The sequence below is a fragment of the Hylobates moloch genome, unplaced genomic scaffold (assembly GCF_009828535.3).
Source record: "Hylobates moloch isolate HMO894 unplaced genomic scaffold, HMol_V3 SCAFFOLD_12, whole genome shotgun sequence".
NCBI classification, from domain to species: domain Eukaryota; kingdom Metazoa; phylum Chordata; class Mammalia; order Primates; family Hylobatidae; genus Hylobates; species Hylobates moloch.
Window position 1 is genome coordinate 49,238,797 of NW_026652287.1, and position 20,621 is coordinate 49,259,417.

General features: G+C 50.9%; 1 protein-coding gene across 2 annotated transcripts in view; it reads left to right on the forward strand.

Moving 5' to 3' along the window:
• Positions 1–1,695: 1,695 nt before the first annotated feature.
• AP1M1 (adaptor related protein complex 1 subunit mu 1) overlaps positions 1,696–20,621 on the forward strand; it is a 37,624-nt gene continuing 18,698 nt past the window's right edge. Inside the window, exons 1-6 of one of the 2 annotated variants that reach the window (XM_032170021.2) lie at positions 1,725–1,863; positions 7,242–7,398; positions 10,141–10,208; positions 11,788–11,918; positions 12,793–12,940; positions 14,146–14,181. In XM_032170021.2, coding sequence (XP_032025912.1) covers positions 1,822–1,863; positions 7,242–7,398; positions 10,141–10,208; positions 11,788–11,918; positions 12,793–12,940; positions 14,146–14,181 — 582 coding nt within the window. In that variant the 5' untranslated portion in view covers positions 1,725–1,821. Of the gene's footprint in view, positions 1,864–7,241; positions 7,399–10,140; positions 10,209–11,787; positions 11,919–12,792; positions 12,941–14,145; positions 14,182–20,621 lie in introns of both variants that reach the window. The other variant, XM_032170022.2, reaches the window with a different exon arrangement.

Here is a 20,621-nt window from a genome sequence, read left to right on the forward strand (position 1 = left end):
TTCTGGAAAATATCACCAGACCAACTCAAAATTACAAAGTCTTCCAGAGCTCATATACCTTCTAAGCTATATGTCTGCGTGTAAGTGTGCATTCATCTAAAGACGTAAGTAAGTTATAGTCTTTTAACCTATAACTAAGATCTGAGTCCTGAAGACCTTCCTCTGGAGCCTCAGTAAATTTACTTAATCTAAGTGGGTCCAGGTGCTGGAGTGATTACCCTTATCTTGTCTCCTGCTAAATCATGGAGGTTTGGGGGAGTTCCTTCAAACCCCAATAAACTTGCTTGTGGAGGCCTGAGGAGTTTCTTCAGACCGCCAATAAAGCGTGTTTAATCCTAAAAGGGTCATGTTAAGAATTCCTTCGTTATCTTGTCATGCTTCAAGGCCCAGGAAAGGCCTAGGCACAACTCTGGGTGGGCTTTTGTTACATCCCAGCCTTTGTATAAGGCACTGGCTCTCTTATCTTTTAATATTTAACTTAACCCTTGTAATCCCAGCACTTTGGGAGGCTGAGGTGGGTGGATCACCTGAGGTCAGGAGTTTGAGACAAGCCTGGCCAACATGGTGAAACCACGTCTCTACTAAAAATACAAAAATTAGCCGGGCGTGGTGGCATGTGCCTGTAATCCCAGCCACTTGAGAGGCTGAGAGGCAGGAGAATCGCTTGAACCCGGGAGGCAGAGGTTGCAGTGAGCCGAGATCGTGCCGTTGCACTCCAGCCTGGGTTGACCCAGTGAAACTCCGTCTCAAAAAAAAAAAAAAAAAAAAAAAAGCGAAAAACAAAAACCCTCTCTTGGCTGCTTGCTCTGTGCCTTGTGCAAGAATCCTTCCAGCCCAGGAGTCACTTAGCAGTCTTCAAACATTCTAGTTTGCTTCTCTAGAGTTTCGGTCACATTTCTTTCCTAAGCAAAGACTATATAATTACCGAGTTGCAAAAATCATCTTTCCAAACGCCAAAACGGAGATAAGAGAAAATAAAAGACGTGAGAGGCAGGCATCTTGGGTAAATCACTCTGGTATTGCAGGGTTGGAATCCCCAGGGTACTATGATGGCTAGCTGGAACAGAATGCAGGCATTTCTCCAAAGCCCAAGAGTTCATAAAAGCAAATTAGATATGATTCAATGGATTAATCAAGGGCCACCAGTTGCATTACCGATTACTAACTTTGCAGAAATGAAACACAGTACATTGGGTCAAGGTTTGGTGAGGCTGGTTTTCATAACATTCCAGGCAATAAACAGGCACGCTCATTCACTGATAAATGTTGACAATGACAGGTGGTGACTGTTGATAAGGTTTGATTGCCATTCAGAAAGTTTGACCTCTTTCCAAGTAACCACGGCCTTACCTCTCTCTTTTGAGCTTATCACAATTGGTGACTGTACACTTGTTTCATAGACTTCCCCAACAGACTGTGAGCTCCATAGGGCTGGGCCCCAGGTCGGCTCTCTCGCCTAACTCGGCCCACGGGAGGCCGTTTCCAGCTGCTCTGGCTCCATAGCTCAGCCTGGCAGCCGCCACTTGGTGCCCCGATTTGGTCGGCCCCGCCCCACCGGGCCTTACTTCCGGGATGCTTCAGGCGGGAGCAAGAAACATGGTCACATACGACGTAATGCGCCTGCGCACAGTCCGTCCTGCGCCTGCGCATTCCTGACAGCGCCTCCCGGACCGGACATAACGGTCCCCTCGCGGCTCCCAGAACCGGAAGTGGAGGTGAACTGTCGCGGGCGGCGCCCGGCCTTGCTCAGCGCCCGGCATTCCCCAACGTCGCTGCCGCCGCCACCTCCCTCGGCCGCTGCCGAGTCCTTCTGCAGCCACCATGTCCGCCAGCGCCGTCTACGTGCTGGACCTGAAGGGCAAGGTACTGAGGGCTCCCCACCCTCCCTGTTGCCAAGCAACCGGCGGGGGCCTCCGCCCGCGGGGGACCCACCCTGTTGCTAGGTAACCGGCTTATGAGCCCCACCCTGGTGTGAGGCAGAGAGGCCGGTAGACCTCACCTGAGAGCCCCATCCTGTTTCTGGGTAACCGGGCGGGGGTCTTAAGTGGGTAATCCCCGCGCTGTTGCTAGGTAACGCGGTGGGCTGCAGCCACCGCGTTGCCAGGTAACTGACTGCACCGCCCTCTGCTCCCTGGCGCCGGGGCCGGGGGCTCGGGCCTCGGTGGAGGACCCAGAAGGGGGACCGCAGCCGGCCTCGGAACCAGGCAGGGCGCCCAGGCGCTGCGCGACCCTTGGCCGGGGGTGGCGAGGCGTGGCGGGGACTGGGTGCTCTCGAGCCAGTCCCGCCTTCTCAGGGCGTTGCAGCTTCTGTTTATCGTGCACTTTCTCTCAGTAGGAATTTCTCCACGTTCATTGTGATAGTGAGTTACAAGGGTTAGGTGAGGTGAGTGGTGATCACGAATGCCATTTTATAGAGGGAGAAACTGAGGCACGGAGAGGTGAAGCAACCTGACCAAGGTCACAATGGTCACAGAGAAGTAGCAAGTCTAGGAGTCCGATCCAGAATCATTTGTTTATTCAGCTGATACCTGGGGAGCATCTACTAATGCCAGGCAGGGTACTAAGCCTGGGGTCGATTTGTGTTTAGCAAAAAACAGTCCCTTTTTTTTTTTCTTTTTGAGATAGTGTCATGCTCAGTCGTCCAGTCTGGAATGCAATGGTGTGATCTCCACTCACTGCAACCTCCGCCTCCCAGGTTCAAGCAATTCTGCCTCAGCCTCCCAAGTAGCTGGGATTACAGGCACCCGCCACTACGCCCAGCTAAATTTTGTATTTTTAGTAGAGACAGGGTTTCACCATGTTGACCAGGCTGGTCTCGAACTCTTGACCTCAAGTGATCCACCTGTCTCAGCCTCCCAAAGTACTGGGATTACAGGCATGAGTCATGTGCCAGGGCTCAACAATGTGTGTTCTTATGGTATTCACAGACTGGTAGGGGAGATGGATACCCATCTCCAAAAACACAAATAAATGTCAATTGCAGTGGTGGGGCGGGGCGAGTGTGTTATACAGACAGTCAGCCTCAGCCCGAGGATGAGAAAGGGTTTCTCTGAGGAGGGGTGACAAATGGACCTGAGACACCAGGGAGCTGGACATAAACTAGAACCCGGACATCTTCCCCAGAGGATCTGAGAAACTTAAAGAAGGGATTGTCCCTGCCTTTTAGAAACGGTCATCTGCCTTCTCCCAAGTCCATCCCAGGTGCAAGGCAGGTGGCTGCCTGGCCTGTTGCATGTGGAAGCAACAAGAACCGGTCCAACAGTGTGAAGCCCAGCATTGATCAGTGAGAGAAACAAACGTGGGTGTCAGGTCCTAGGTGAGGCGGGCAGGGGTGAGCCCTAAAGCAGCTGAGAGTGAAGAGGTGAAGTGGCTGCCCCTTCCCGCCCCACCCCACCCCCAGCACTTTCCTGAAGTCCCTTGAGTGGGTGCCTGCTCTGGAAGCCACCCAAAGTCAATAACTGGTGAGACCCAGTGCTGGGCTTCCTTCCCCCACCTTCTTGGAAGGAGGGAAGACACCCACCTTAGAGCACGCCAGGGGCTGGGTGGTGCTGTGTACCCTGAGTCCTGGTGGAATGAGTCTTGCTTCCGCCCTGGCACCCAGAGGTGCCAGTGGGCTGCCTGTCTTGGCTTGCTTTTCTTTCAGCAAACATTTCATGAGCACTAGCATGCACCTTGCCCTGTGCCAGGCGTAGGGTGTCCATTGGCACCGTGGCTGTGGTGTTAGGGGTGAGCTCAAAACCCATCCCTGCTGCTCAGCTGTGTGACCTGGGACAGGCACCTTCTCCTCTCCGAGCCTCGCTTTCCTCACTGGTCAAAAGAGGCTTTTATGGAGTTATTGTGCAGATTTGCTGAGCAGATGCGTGAGACAGGCTCAGCATCACCCATGGTCCATGTTAGCTTTCCCAGGCCTCTCGGTCTAGCAGGGGAGTTATCTAGAAGCAGAGACATTACCACACAGTTGGATCCAGGCAGCCACAGGGTCAGGAACAAGGTCCCAAGTCCTGCAGTTGCTCAACATCATCTTTAGCCAGTGGAAGGGGGAGGTGGTTATGAAAGGCTCCCTGGAAGAGGGCGACGCTGGGAGTGGGTTTGGAAGGTGACCAGGCATGATCATGTGGAAAAGAGGTGTTGCAAGGGGCAGCCTGCTGGGGCTGCCAAGCCAGAAGTCCTGGCTAATGCTGAGATGGGAGAGAGGAACCAAGAGGACCACTTCAATTCCAACCAGGAGCCACTGTGAGGAGACCGTAGCCCAGAGAGGCATGATCAGACCTGCCTTTCAGAAAGCTCCCCAGGGCAGCTGTGGGCTTCCCTCTCTTCCTCTGCAACCATGATGCCCTTTCTTATTCCACAACCCATGGACCTCCTGTTTCCAAAGTCGGCCTCGTGAACCGACTGCATTTAATCAAAAATAAAGCACAGAGAAATTCATGGCCATGTGTCTGGTCACTGAGGACACCAGCGTGGCCACACTGGGCTGGGAGGAAGCTGTCCTAGTAGGAAGCTTCTCCACTTTATCTAGCTGGCTTCTCAGCAGCTTCCGACACCACTAACCACCTCCTTTTCAGCGCTCCCTTCCGCTTCCAGGAGGCTGTGCTCTGGGGGGTTTCCTCCTGTTTCTTGCACTGCCTACTTTCCTCCTTTTCTGCCCTCCCCAGGGCTGTGGAGCGGCTCAGGCCTACGCGTGCCTCCCCATGCTGTCACTCTTCCCAGGTGGACTTTGACTCATGTCCATGGGCTGGTGACTCGACTTTGTTCACAGCATTTCTCTGGAGATCCACTGGCCTCTGGGACACTAGAGAGGTCCCGCCGCCACCACAAATTCAGCATTTCTCTAAATGCACTCCCCATACCTGCTCTCTCTCCACCTCAGTGATGCCATCACCCATTGAGCCATCTGCACGGGAGACCTGGACATTATCCTCATCTCCTTTTTCTCCTCACCCCCGTATTCACTCCACAAATGTTTACTGAGCACCTACTATGGGCCAGGCCCCGTTCTGGGTGCTGGAACACAGCTGTGAATGAGACAGGAGTAGTCGCTGTCCTCAGGGGATGTCAGACAATAAACGAGGATAGAAATAAATATATAACGCAGCAGGTGATAGGGATAAAGCAGGGGTCAGGGTACAGAGGGATGGGACATGATCTCAGCCAGAGCAAGCAGGGAGGACTTCTTTTTTTTTCTTCTTCTTCTTTTTTTTTTTTTTTTTGAGACGGAGTTACGTCTGTCACCCAAGCTGGAGTGCAATGGCACAATCTCGGCTCACTGCAACCTCTGCCTCCCGGGTTCAAGTGATTCTCCTGCCTCAGCCCCCCAAGTAGCTGGGACTACAGGCGCACACCACCACGCCTGGCTAATTTTGTATTTTTAATAGAGACCAGGTTTCACCATATTGGTCAGGCTGGTCTCAAACTCCTGACTTCAGATGATCCACCCGCCTCGGCCTCCCAAAGTGCTGGGATTACAGGCATGAGCCACCGCGCCCAGCTGGGAGGACTTCTTAGAGGAGGTGTTATTTGAGCTGAGGCTTGAGAAATGAGAAAAGCCAGGTCAGGGCAAAGGCCCGAGGTGGGAACAGATGTGGATCACTCAGAGACCAGCTAAGGGGCCAGGCTGGAGCGGAGTGAACCAGGGCAGTGCAGGCAGAGAGGCGTCAGAGGGGCTGTGAGGAGCCAGACCACGCCGGTCCTTGGGAGCCACAGGGACGGGCTTGGGCTTTGTTCTCAGTGCTGGGGAGGCTGGGGTAGGTGGCAGTTCAGCAGTTGGGGAGAGACCTTGTCTGGCTTCTGTGTAGGAAGAGCCCTGTCACCCTTTGTGAGGAAGGACCTGGGGGGTCAAGAGTGACAGCAGGGGGAGGGGCTGTTCCCTCAACACGTCATCACCTGCCTCCCTCCAATCAGTTCCACAGGCCACGAAGCAGACACTAGGAAAGGAAGGTGCCACCCCGCACCACTCCCAGTCTCGCCTTGAGAGAATAAAGGTAGCGAGTGATGAAGTGCCAAGTTCTGAGGCAGGTGGTTCCCAAGATGGTCAGTGCCGCGATGGCCTTCTCAGCGCATTGCTGAGTCCTGTAGCTGGCTGTCCTGCAGGCCCCAAGAGCTGCAGCTGCTCCAGGCAGCATCTCCAACCATGCCCAGGCTAGCAAAACTCCCGACCTCCTTTTTATTCTTTAATGAGGTATAATTCACATTAATAACCTGCACTTATCTAAAGTGTACAATTTGATGAGCTCAGTCATGTGGGAAGCCATAACCACACATTCCATCACCCCCGAAAGCTTCATCACGCCCCTTTGCTGTCCAGCCCCATCCCTAGGCAGCCACCGATGTGTTTTTCAACACCATTTTCTAGGATTTTATACACGTGCAGTCATGCAGGATGAGCTCTCATTTGGTTTCTCTCAGCCAGCACAGTGATTCTGATGCGCGTGTGTATCGGGAGTCCGATCCCTTTCGTTGCTGAGGCGTGCTTCTCGTGGCGTGCACTGACACAGTTTGTTTCTAGTTCACCTGCTGAAGGACATTGGTGTTGTTTCTAGTCTGGGTCTGTTTCAATTAAAGCTGCTGTTAAGATTCTCATGCTAGTGTTTGTGCAGACATGTGGTTTCATTTCTCTTGGGTAAATACCAGAGAGAGGAATGACTGGATCGTATGGTAACCCCAGGTGTCACTTTTTGAGAAACTGCCAGACTACACCAAAGTAGTTGTCCCATTTTCCATTCCTATCAGCAGTGGACAAGGGTTCTGGATGCTGTATATCCTGACCCACAGGCTATGAAAGAGAGAGACCAGGAAGAGGGCTTCTCCCTTCAGGCCACCTGTGGACTTCAGTAAATACAAACCTTCAGCGGCAATGGGCGCCCTGACACTGGTGGGAGAGCAGGGTGCGTTGGCCCAGCAAGGGCTCTGAGAAGGTCTGCGTTGAGAGCTTGTGAGGCATTGCTTAACCTGATGTCTCTGGGTGATTCAGTCCTGGACCTTTGCTGCAGAGTTCACCTCTACCCTCACCCTGCAAAGAACTGCAGTGGCCCCTGTGGACGTTCACACTGGGAGATGCTCTTCTCCAGGAATTCCCTGGGGGATGGAGATCAGAACGGCCTCAAGTCCTGCTCTTTTGCAGATAGCGGCCATGACCGGAGTGCCCAGAGGGAAGCAGGGTGGTGCATCTCACCACTTGCCCCAAGCCCCCGGATTGTAGAACTGAAAATGCAAGCATCTTTCCTCTTCCTTCCCCACCCCAGGTGCTCATCTGCCGGAACTACCGTGGCGACGTGGACATGTCGGAGGTGGAGCACTTCATGCCCATCCTGATGGAGAAGGAGGAGGAGGGGATGCTGTCGCCCATCCTGGCCCACGGGGGGGTCCGTTTCATGTGGATCAAACACAACAACCTGTATCGTATCCCTTTGCGGGGGGCGCTCCCAGGGGACTCCTGTGTGAGTGTTGGTGTGTGTGCACATCCACACGCCTGCAACCAGGGCTGGTGTGTGTACAGCGGGAGCATTGGACACAGCCATGCCCTCCTGGAGCTCCCTGCTGCCTGCAGAGATAGGCAGAGAACACACGATGACAAGCGTGATGGGTGTGGGGAGAGGAGCAGGTGTGACTTGAACTCCTTTGGCCCAGGGGCCCAGGAAGGGAAGTGACACCCTGGAGAAAGCCTGCAGGGAGGATGGGCATCTGCCAGCTGGAGGGGTGGGCAGGCACTAGGCATGGGTGAAGGCTCTGCAGGGGAGAGGCTCATTCCAGCAGCTGCAGTTGGAGTGGCTGGAGCCCTCGAGAGGGGGCGTGTGGCAACAGCGAGGCTGGAGTGGTCAGCGGGGTCTGGGGTCTCAAAGAACATCATCTGAAATGTGACAGGAAGTCCCTGGAGACTTTTAGATGTGTGTCTTCTGGAGGTTTCTGGCTGCTGAGTGGGGCAAGACTGTGGGGACAGGAGAGGACATGGGTAGGTGGGGAGTAGGCTGGGGCCATCATGCAGGTGGGAGGGAAGTGGCCTGGACCACGGAGGGGTGGTGGGGTACAGCCCTGCCCAGATCTCAGAGCCCGCCACCCTTCCTGTCCTTGGGCCCATGGAGAGACTTGGCCAAGCCAGTTTCTATCCAGGAGGTCTAACTGGCCACCCCACGGCTTTAGGCAGACCTGCAAGCCCATCTCAGTCCGACACTACTGCCGAAGGGCCTACTTTGCCACTCATAGCCCCGTTTGAGCCTCAGCTCCAGCAGCCATGGGGCTGGAAGCGAATCCCTCACCTTCCCACAGTTCAGTGGGAACAACGACCCCTTGCTGCAGTACCATTCGGGTCAATTGAACTGACTTGTGCATATTGCTCCCAGCAGACATGGGCTCTGTGCCCTTCCCTGTGTTCTTGGAGACACTTGGGGCCTTGCCAGTACAGTGTGGCCAATGGGCCAGAATATCCCCTGGGAGCCCTTTGGAAATGCAGAATCCCAGGCTCCACCCAGCCCTGCCCCATCAGAATCTGCATTGTAGGTAGATTTGTTCTTGGAAGACAAATCTGCATTGTAGGAAGACACGTTCCCATGTGGCCCGTGCTGGTCCAGGGCTCCCTGTGGTGTGCCTCTGTATAGATTTCACCTGGCTCTGGAAAGAAGGCCCTGAGAATAGCTCTGACGATGATCTTAGGTGGCTTTTTTTTTTTTTTTTTGAGATGGAGTCTCGCTCTGTCGCCCAGGCTGGAGTGCAGTGGCTTGATCTGGGCTCACTGCAAGCTCTGCCTCCCGGGTTCACGCCATTCTCCTGCCTCAGCCTCCCGAGTAGCTGGGACTACAGGCGCCCACCACCACACCCGGCTAATTTTTTTGTATTTTTTTTTTAGTAGAGACGGGGTTTCACCCTGTTAGCCAGGATGGTCTCGATCTCCTGAACTCATGATCCGCCCGCCTCAGCCTCCTAAAGTGCTGGGATTATAGGCGTGAGCCACCATGCCTGGCCTAGGTGGCTTTTAACCCAGGGAGTTAACAGTCCTCTGAAGCCGCCCAGGTATTGGGAGGAGGGTGAGGTGGCTGTGGTCTGAGCTCAGCAGGAGCCATCAGATCAGTTTCTGGTCGGTCCCCCATATTTCACATCTGGGCATCTAGGGAAGAGACAAGGAGGGCTCACCCCTCTGGCTTAGTGGACATCCTTTTACCCCAGCCAGGACAGTGCTCAGCAAGGCCAGGGCTGAGAGGCACCCACTGCCCCTGCTTATAAAGCATCTGGGGAGGGCACATTGCCAGGCAGCAGGAGGGAGGCCAGCACTCGTTTGACTGGGCCAGCGTCCATTTCCTGGGCCCCTGTGCTGTGCTGGGGTGAGGCAGGAAGGGAGAGGATACAGCCCCCGCCCTCCCTTCTAGAGCTCACTGCTGGGCAGATGAGCCAGGCAGTACAGACGTGCCATGAACAGGGATGTCCAGGGTGCAGTGCGTGGGCCTACAGAGGAAGAACCAGCCTTCTCTGCCGGCCCGGGGCCCATTAGGGAAAAAGGAATAGGAAGCGCCCAGCACACACTGACCCTGGGAGGCAGGGGCTGGCTCCCGTGACAGAAGAGAACGTCTGTGCCAGACATCTCACGTACATTGCCTTGGTGAGTTCATTCACAGGCCCCCATTACACAGGAGAGAAATATCAAGGTTTCTCTAGAAAGGTTTATTTCATGGGCCAAGGCTTGTGTTTCCAAAGCCAGGAAGGGCTGAAGCCAGAATTTGGCCCTGGCTGCTTGCCAGAGTCTGGCCGGGGGACTCTGGACCTCAGCAGGGTCATGACGAGGTCGGCTTTGGAGGAGCAGGGCCAGTGTGTCCTGCTTTCTGCTCCTGGAATGAGCCTCACTCCCTCCCTGCTCAAGGCAGCCCCTCACCCAGCTGCTGGGACAGGTGCCCTGTGCCACCTGCCATCCCTGTGATTCTCCATCTCAGTGAGTGCTCCCTGGAGCCTGGGAGCACGTCTGGCTGGTGACTTCTGTGTCCCGGGTCCAGCTTGGACCAGGAGCTTTGTAGCCCACCATGGGCCAAGTAAACGGCTGGGAGTGGGGGTAGGGAAGGCTCTGAGGGTTGTGAGGGTTAGGGGGTCCCTCCATGAACCAGGATCTTCCAGGCAGCAGCCCCAGCCTCTGAATGCTCCTTAACTGCGGCCGCCATGTAGTGGTTGCCACATCCAAGAAGAACGCGTGCGTGTCGCTGGTCTTCTCCTTCCTCTATAAGGTGGTGCAGGTGAGTCTCGCTCAGAGGGGCCGTGGGCTTGGGTGGCGGTTGTCTTGGCTCTGCTTGTGGACCTCCCCATACCTGGCCACCCTAGAGAGAGCTGTGGCATCCCCAGGGAGCGCTGGGGCTGGAAGCCCAGGAAGTGGGAAAGGGGAGCCCCAACCCCCCGTGCCTGTGGAATTCTATAGCTCGCGTTGCTCGCCTACCCTGGGGAAGAAAGGAAAGTGAACAGGGAAAGGTAGGGCTCAGAGCAGGGGTGCCCTGACCCTGGAAGGGACAAGCAAGGGCCAGCTAGCTTCAGAAGGATGTGGGGTGACCAGCTGGATGGGGCTGGAATAAGCAGCAGAGCTGCAGAGCTGAGCCCAGCTCAGAATCTCCCAGGGGGCTCTCAAGGCACAGATGCCTGATGCCCACCTTGGAGAGAGCTGACACGCCAGGCCCAGGCTGCCAGTGAGATGCAGACAGCGGCCAGGGCAAAGGCCCTGGGACAGGTGTGTGTGTGGTGCGCCAGGGAGGCCGGCGTGCCTGTGGCAGAGTAGGAGGCTGAAGTCAGCTGGGAAGAGGGCGGATTATACAGGAGTGTGGATTTCATTCCACTTCTGATGAAAGGTAGTGGAGGGCTTTAAGCAGGAGACCGACAAGACATGGTTTGATCTAAAGCAGCCTCTCTGGCTGCTGAGCAGAAGGAGGACTTGAGGCCAGTGAGGAGGCTGCTGCTGGCTTCCTGGAGAGGATGGGCCTGGCCAAGGTGGGCTGTGGGGCTCAAGAAAGTGGGGAACAGGACCCAGGAGGCCTGTGCTGGGCCTGGGAAAGCTTTCATCCCTCACTGATGCCGCCTGTGCAGAATGTTGGGGAACAGGGGCAAGCTTGGGCGGTGAGGGCTTGGGGAAGGAGCCGAGGGTCACCTGGGAAGGTCCCGCGTGCAGGCCGAGGGCTGCCTTCACTGGACCCGTGGTGCTGTCACAGGCAGGGCTGGGCCTGGCTGTGCTGCCTGTGGTTTCCAAGCGGAGGCCAGGCGATCACAGTCCTGAAGCGCGCAGGGGTCAGCAGATCAGAGAATGGGGGATGCAGGAAGGGGAAGGTCCTCACCCAAGGGTTGGGCTGTTCCTTTCTGTTTTAGTGACACTCCTTCCTTCAGCATTTGTGCCTGCAAAAGTGCTTCTAACAGCCCCTCTTCTTTGGCGTCCCTTCCTTAACCTTCTGAGCTTTCCATTGAAATGGGGAAGATGTCAGCTCATCAGGTCCTTGCCTGAGTCACTCCAGACTCAGAAAAGGATGACAGTTACAGTCGCTCAGGAGGGGCTGCCTGCCTGCGGGTGTCTGGACAGAAAAGAGAAAGGGAACACGGAGCTTCTGAAGGCCTCAGAGGACATCTGCAGCGGATCTAGCCTGGCCCCACCCCACAGCCAGCCACTGCTGTCCTCCTGCCCCATTACCTGGGTCCAGGGCCCTGTAGCAGGCCACCGAGCCTGTGAAGTGGGCTCTTGGTAGGACTTAGCGGGCAAATGAATGTGTGCAAGCATTCATTGATTCCTCATCCGTCCGCTCAGCGATCTGCGCCCCATCCCTCCCTCCCCCACCGCCACAGGTATTTTCCGAGTACTTCAAGGAGCTGGAGGAGGAGAGCATCCGGGACAACTTTGTCATCATCTACGAGCTGCTGGACGAGCTCATGGACTTCGGCTACCCCCAGACCACCGACAGCAAGATCCTGCAGGAGTGAGTGGGTGGGGGTGGGGCCTGGGGCCGGGCCTGGGCTGTGTCATGACATCGATGTCATCAGGTGTGGAGACGAAGGGGCAAATTTGTGTTTATGTTGTCCCCACCCGCCTCCCACCTCCAGCCGTATTCGGGTTTTTACTAAGTTGCTCTTAGTGGTTTTAAATTCGTTTCCTCCTCCACGCCCCCACATAACAGTGCTTTTCCTGCTCCTCATCTTTGCTCTGCATCCACACAGATGCCCTCAGTACCTTGCTACTAAGGAGCCACCTTTGTTTTTACTGTCATAAAATGAGACTGTGATCGAAATCTCCCCTCTTTGGAATCCTGCCCTTCAGATAATAAGCAATGTGAATTAAGTGCTTCCTGGGGGTCAGGCCCCAGCACTTCACATTCACCGATTCACAGCCTCCCCATATACCGTCTCCCCATTTTACAGGGGGCAAGCAAACAGATTCTCAGAGAAGCCTGTGTTCCTAACTGCTGCACCTGCTGCTCCCTCAGCAGGATGGGGTCACCAGGTTACGCTCTGAGGCGTCAGTTCCATCCGCGTGCTCAGCAGGGACGGGAAGCAGCTCACACCCACTTCTTGTTTTCCTCCCCAACATGGTCTTCTTGGCCCCCCAAAATGAGCACTTTAGACTCTATAACTTGAGTGTATTGGCTTTTGGAAATTGTGAAGATTTTCCTGTATGAAGCAGCCCCAGGTGAAACCACAGGCTGCCTTTTGTGGAGCTGCTGAAATCCAGGGGCTGTTTTCAAGTCGGTCAGAACCTGCCCTGCACCCACCCTGACACTGCCGAAATGTCAGGGTCAGAAGCTGTGGCGTTGGTGCGGGTGCCACCTCCTTCACTCTGAGCATGTGGCCCCACAGGTACATCACTCAGGAAGGCCACAAGCTGGAAACAGGGGCCCCGCGGCCCCCAGCCACCGTCACCAACGCGGTGTCCTGGCGGTCCGAAGGCATCAAGTATCGGAAGAATGAGGTGTTCTTGGACGTCATCGAGTCTGTCAACCTCTTGGTAGGCCTCCTTTCTTTCCTTCTTCTTTAGGGTTTTATCTCCTCCACGATAGAAATAAACACAGCATTTTAAAACTGGCAAAGCCCTAAGAGCCATTCTGTATGGTAACAGATAGCAGGATTCAGTTTGGGCCACTCATTGAAATGTGAGTTTATCTTATCTTTTTTTTTTGAGACAGAATCTCATTCTGTCGCCCAGGCTAGAGTGCAGTGGCACGATCTCGGCTCACTGCAACCTCCACCTTCTAGGTTCAGGTGATTCTCCTGCCTCAGCCTCTTGAGTAGCCAGGATTACAGGCGCCCGCCACCACGCTCGGCTAAAGCTTGTTTTATCTTTATTAGCATTTATGCTGACTGAGAACCCATACGTGCACATTATTTTTAAAAATTAGAAGCAGGGTATGAGGTTAGAAAGTGAGGGCACTTATCAGTCACCATGTACAGAAAAAAAAAAAAAGAAACTAAAGGGCTCCTATAATCAGAAAGATTAGGATTTATTCACCATCACCCTCTCAGGCCTCATTCTGTAGACAGACAGAAACAAGTATGTTGATTTTTCTATAAACCTGAGATCATAAGATGTGGTTCTCCTGCAGCTTGTTTTTTTGTTTGTTTGTTTTTGTTTTTTTTGCTGTTGTTGTTTGGGTTTTGATTTTGTGTTCAGTGTTACTGTTTTGTATATGTTTTTTTCTTTTAGTTTTTTAATTATGAGGAAAGTTGACATTTTGAAAATGAATTTTAGCGCTTGTACAGATTCGTGTACCCATCACCACACCCAGGACACAGAACCTCAAAACCTCCGCATGTTGCCGCTTTGTAGCTCCATGCTCCCCTCTTCCCCATTTTCTGGCCACGATCGAACTGTGCTCCATCACTGGAGTCTTCATCGTGTTGTGATTGTCACACAAGCAGCATCATATGTCACCGTAGCTGTCTTTCTGAGATTGTTGTATGAATGGCGTCATACAGTCATGAGCTCTCGAGTCTGGCTGCTTTAACTCATTCTAATTCTTTGCGGTTCATCCAAATCCAATTGTTTTGTGTATCAAAAGTCTGTTCCCTTTTATATTTATTTATATTTATTTTCTGTTCTGAACCACAGAAGGACATTTGGGTGGTTTTCCAACCTTTGGCAATTGTCAGTAGAGTTGCTAGAAACATGTCGTGTCCAGGTTTATGTGTGGACATAAGTTTTCATCTCTCTAGGGTAAATACCCAGGAGTGGGATGGCTGGGTCACACGGTAAGTGTATGTTTACCTTTATAAGAAACTGCCAAACCATTGCCGTTTTGCATTCTCACCAGCAACAGATGAGGGTTGTGATGACCCCACATCCTTTGTCAGTGGTTTTATTTTTGTCATCCTAATAGGTATGTAGTAGTATCTCAGCATAGTTTTGTGGGTTTTTTTGTTTTTTGGTTTTTTTTGAGACACAGTCTCACTCTTGTCGCCCAGGCTGGAGTGCAATGGCGCTATCTCCATTCACTGCAACCTCTGTCTCCCAGGCTCAAGCAATTCTCCTGCCTCAGCCTCCCGAGTAGCTGGGATTACAGGCACCCACCACCAGGCCTGGCTCATTTTTGTATTTTTACTAGAGACGGGGTTTCGCCATGTTGGCCAGGCTGGTCTCGAACTCGTGACCTCAGATGATCCACCCGCCTCCACCTCCCAAAGTGCTGGGATTACAGGTGTGAGCTACCGCGCCTGGCCTATTGCATTTTCTTAATGGCTAATAATGTTGAGCATTGCTTTACATGTTTCTTTGTCATCTGTATATCCTCTTTGGAGAAATGTCTCTGCGCATCTTTTTAGCATTTTTAAATTGGGTTATTTTCATATAGTTGAGCCTTGACAGTTCTTTGTGTGTTCCAGATAGAAGTCCTCTGTCAGATAGGTGATTTGCAAGTATTTTCCCCCAGTCTGTAGCTTATCTTTTTATTCTCTTAGCAGTGTATTTTTTTTTTTTTTTTTTTTTCGACAGAGTCTCACTTTGTAGCCCAGGCTGTAGTACAAGTGGTATGATCTTGGCTCAGTGCAACCTCCACCTCCCGGTTCAAGTGTTTCTCCAGCCTTAGCCTCCTGAGTAGCTGGGATTACAGACGCATGCCACCGTGCCCAGCTAATTTTTGTATTTTTAGTTGAGACAGGGTTTCACTATGTTGGCCAGGGTGGCATCGAACTCCTGACCTCAGGTGATCTGCCTGCCTCGGCCTCCCAAAGTGTTGGGATTACAGGCATCAGCCACCATGCCCAGCCCCCAATACTATATTGAATAGGAGTGGTGAGAGAGGGCATCTTCGTCTTGTGCCAGTTTTCAAGGGGAATGCTTCCAGCTTTTGCCCATTCAGTATGATGCTGGCTGTGGATTTGTCATAGATGGCTCTTATTATTTTAGGTATGTTCCTTCAAAACCTAGTTTGTTGGCTGGGCGTGGTAGCTCACGCTGTACTAAAAATAGGAAAATTAGCCGGGCATGGTGATGCACGCCTGTAATCCCAGCTACTCAGGTGGCTGAGGTGGGAGGATCACTTGTGCCCCAGAGACAGAGGTTGCGGTGAGTCCAGATTGTGCCACTGCACTGCAGCCTGGGCGACAGAGCAAGACCCTGTCTCAAAAACAAAAAACAAAACCAAAAAACTCTAGTTTGTTGAGCGTTTTTAACATGAAGAGATATTGAATTTTATCAAAAGCCTTTTCTGCACCTATTGAGATTATCATGTAGTTTCTATCTTTAGTTCTATTTATGTGATGAATCATGTTTATTGATTTGCATATATTGAACCAACCTTGCATCCCAGGGATAAAAGCCTTCTTGATTTTGGTGGATTAGCTTTTTGATGTACTGCTGGATTCGTTTTGCTAGTATTTTGTTGAGGATTTTTGCATCAATGTTCATCAAGGATATTGGCCTGAAGTTTTCTTTTTTTGTTGTGTCTCTGCCAGGTTTTGGTATCAGGATGATGCTGGCCTCATAGAATGAGTAGGGGAGGAGTCCCTCCTCCTCAGTTTTTTTGGAATCGTTTCAGTAGGAATGGTACTAGCTCTTCTTTGTACATCTGATAGAATTCAGCTGTGAATCCGTCTGGTCCAGAGCTTTTTTTGGTTGGTAGGCTATTTATTACTGATTCAATTTTGGAGCTCATTATTGTTTTGTTCAGGGATTCAGTTTTTCCCTGGTTCCATCTTGAAAGGGTATATGTGTCCAGGAAATTATCCATTTCTTCTAGATTTTCTAGTTAGTGTGCACAAAAGTGTTAATAATAGTCTCTGAGGGTTATTTGTATTTCTGTGGGGTCAGTGGTAATATCCCCTTTTTCATTTCTAATTGTGTTTATTTGGATTTTCTCTCTTTTCTTATTAGTCTAGCTAGCAGCCTATCTATCTTATTCATTCTTTTAAAACACCAGCTCCTGGCTTAGTTGATGTTTTGAATGGTGTTTTTGTGTTTCAGTCTTCTTCAGTTCAGCTGTGATTTTGGTTATTTCTTGTCTTTTGCTAGCTTTGGAGTTGGAGGCTTTTGCTTCATGAGTTCTTTTAGTTATGATGTGAGGTTGTTAATTTGAGATCTTTCTAACTTTTTGATGTGGGCATGTAGTGCTGTAAATTTCTCTTAACACTGCCTTAGCTGTATCCCAGAGATTCTGGTCTGTTGTACCTTTGTTCTCATTCGTTTCAAAGAATTTCGTGACTTCTGCCTTAATTTCATTATTTACCCAAAAGTCATTCGGGAGCAGGTTGTTTAATTTCCATGTGATTGTATGGGTTTGAGCGATTTTCTTAGTTTTGAATTGTATTTTTATGGATTTGTGGTCTGAGAGAGTGGCTGGTATGCTTTTGGTTCTTTTGCATTTGCTGAGGATTGTTTTATGTCCAATTGTGTGGTTGTTTTTAGAGTATGTGCCATGTTCAGATGAGACATATTCTCTCGTTTTTGGGTGGAGAGTTCTGTAGATATCTATCAGGTCCAGTTGATCCAGTGCTGAGTTAAGGTCCTGGGTATCTTTGTTAATTTTCTGCCCCAGTGATCTGTCTAATGCTGTCAGTGGGGTGTTGAAATCTCCCACTGTTATTGTGTGGGAGTCTAAGTCTCTTTGTAGGTCTCTAAGAACTTGCTTTATGAATCTGGGTGCTCCTGTTGGCTGCATATTTGTTTACGATAGTTAGATCTTGTTGAATTGAATCCCTTATCATTATGCAATGCCCTTCTTTGTCTTTTTTTGATCTTTGTTGGCTTAAAGTCTGTTTTGTCTGAAATTAAGATTGCAGCTCTGCTTTTGTCTGTTTTCTATTTGCTTGGTAGATTTTTCTCCATTTCTTCATTTTGAGTCTGTGGGTGTTATTGCATCTGAGATGGGTCTTTTTTTTTTTTTTGAGACAGAGTCTTGCTGTGCTGCCCAGGCTGGAGTGCAGTGGCTCGATCTCAGCTCACTGCAACCTCTGCCTCCTGGGTTCAAGCAATTCTCCTGCCTCAGCCTCCTGAGTAATTGGGATTACAGGCGTACACCACCACACCTGGCTAAGTTTTCTATTTTTAGTAGAGACAAGGTTTCACCACGTTGGCCAGGCTGGTCTCGAACTCCTGACCTCAAGTGATCCAGTCGCCTCAGCCTCCCAAAGTGCTGGGATATTATAGGCATGAGTCACTGCGCCCAGCCAAGATGGGTGTCTTAAAGGCAGCCTATCATTTGGTCTTACTTTATCCAGCTCTTGCCACTCTGTGCTTTTTAATTGGGGCATTTAGCCCATTTACATTCACGGTTAGTATTGATATGTGTCTATTTGATTCTGTCATTGTGTTGTTAGCTGTTTATTATGCTGACTTGTTTGTGTGGTTGCTTTATAGTGTCACTGGTCTGTATACTTAAGTGTGTTTTTGTAGTGGCTGGTAATGGCCTTTTCTTTCCTTTTTTTTGAGACGAAGTCTCGCTGTGTAGCCCAGGCTGGAGTGCCATCGCGTGATCTCAGCTCACTGCAACCTCTGCCTCCCAGGTTCAAGCGATTCTCCTGCCTCAGCCTCCAGAGTAGCTGGGACTACAGGCGCGTGCCACCATGCTTGGCTAAATTTTTTTTTTGGTATTTTTAGTAGAGACAAAGTTTCACCATGTTAGCCAGGATGGTCTCGATCTCCTGACCTTGTGATCCACCTGCCTTGGCCTCCCAAAGTGCTGGGATTACAGTGGGATTACAGGCGTGAGCCACTGCACCCGGCCTTTTTTTTTTTTTTTTTTTTTGAGATAGAGTCTTGCCCTGTTACCTAGGCTGGAATGCAATGGCATGATCTCTGCTCACTGCAACCTCTGCCTCCCCAGCTCAAGCAATTCTCCTGCCTTAGCCTCCTGAGTAGCTGGGATTACAGGTACCCACCACCATGCCCGGCTAATTTTTGTATTTTTAGTAGATACGGGGTTATACCATGTTGGCCAGACTGGTGTCGAACTCCACACCTCAGATGATTCGCCTGCCTCAGCCTCCCAAAGTGCTGGGATTACAGGCGTGAGCCACCACACCCGGCCTTCTTTTCATATTTAGTACTTCTTTCAGGAGCTCTTGTAAGGCAGGTTTGGGTAAACAAATTCCCTCAGCATTTACTTGTCTGAAAGGATCTTTTTTTTTCTTCTTTTTTTTTTTTGAGACAGGGTCTCATTCTGTTGCTCAGGCTGGAGTGCAGTGGCATGATCATGGCTCACTGCAACCTCTACCTCCCTGGCACAAGCTATTCTCTGGCCTCAGCCTACCAAGTAGCTGGGACTATAAGCAGGTACCACCACACCCGGCTAATTTATATATTTTTTGTAGAGATGGGGTTTTGCCATGTTTCCCAGGCTAGTCTCAAACTCCTGGATTCAGGCATTCCATCCACCTCGGCCTCCTAAAGTGCTGGGATTACAGGTGTGAGCCACCGCACCCGACTTGAAAATGATCTAATTTCTCCTTTGCTTATGAAGCTTAGTTTGGCCAGATGTGAAATTCTGGATTGGAATTTCTCTAAGAATGTTTAATATATTGGCCAGGAGTGGTGGCTCACACCTCTAATCCCAGCACTTTGGGAGGCTGAGGCGGGGCGGGGGGGGGGGCGGGGATCACCTGAGGTCAGGAGTTCAAGACCAGCCTGGCCAACATGGTGAAACCCCATCTCTACTTAAAATACAAAAATTAGCTGCACATGGTGGTGCATGCCTGTAGTCCCAGCTACTTGGGAGGCTGAGGCAGGAGAATTGCTTGAACCTGGGAGGTGGAGGTTGCAGTGACCTGCTGAGATCCCACCACTGCACTGCAGCCTGGGCCACAGAATGAGACTCCATCTCAAAAAAAAAAAAAAAAAAAAAAAAGAATGTTTAATATAGGCCTCCAATCTCTTCTGGCTTGTAGGGTTTCTGCTGAGAGGCCCACTGCTAGTCTGATGGGCTTCCCTTTGTAGGTGACCTGCTATGTCTCTCTAGCTTCTTTCATTTTGACCCTGGACAATCTGATGATTGTGTGTTTTGGGGATGATCTTGTGAAGTATTTTGCAGGGGTTCTCTGTGTTCCCTGATTTTGAATATTGGCCTCTCTAGCTAGACTGGGGAAGTTCTCATGGATGGTATCCTGAAATAACTTTTCCAAGTTGCTTCCATTTTCCCCATCTCTTTCAGGGACACCAATGAGTTGTAGATTTGGTCTCTTTTTTAATCCCATATTTCTTGGAGGCTTTGTTCATTCCTTTTCATTATTTTTTCTCTATTCTTATCTGACTGTCTTATTTTAGAAAGCCAGTCTTCAAGCTCTGAGATTCTTTCCTCAGCTTGGTCTGTACTACTGTTAATACTTGTGATTACATTATTAAATTCTTATACTGTGTTTTTCAGCTGTATCAGGTCAGTTACATCATTTTCTATCCTGGCTATTTTGTCTGCCAGCTCGTATATTATTTTATTATGATTCTTAGCCTCCTTAGACTGGGTTTCAATGTTCTGAATCTCAATGATCTTTGTTCCTATCCATATTCTGAAGTCTATTTCTGTCATTTCAGCCATCTCAGCCTAGTTAAGAACTCTTGCTTTGGGAGGCCGAGGTGGGCAGATCATAAGGTCAGGAGATCGAGACCATCCTGGCGAACATGGTGAAACCCTGTCTCTACTAAAAATACAAAAAATTAGCTGGGTGTGGTGGCAGGTGCCTGTAGTCCCAGCTACTCGGGAGGCTGAGGCAGGAGAATGGCGTGAACCTGGGAGGCGGAGCTTGCAGTGAGCCGAGATCGTGCCACTGCACTCCAGCCTGGGCAACAGAGCGAGACTCCGTCTCAAAAAAAAACTCTTGCTGGAGAACCACTGCAGTTTGGAGGAAGGAGGATACTCTGGTTATTTGAATTGTCAAGAGTCCTTTTGCTGGTTCCTTCTCATTTTCGTGGGCTGATATTCCTTCAATCTTTGAAGTTGCTGTCCTTTGAATGGGTTTCTTTTTCCTTTATCCTATTTGATGACCCTGGGGGTTTGATTGTGTATAAGGTGGATTCAATTTGATGGCTTCTTTATTGGAAGATTTTAGGGGGCAAGGCTCAGCTTAGGACTCCTGAACTGTGTGCTCTAACTCTGGAGGACTGGTATCCAGCCCTGGCTTTGATCTCTGGCTCCTTCAGCTTACGAACCTGCTCTGCTAGAGGGGCCAAGCTGCTCCCAGACAGCTGGTCACAACACTCCAATGGG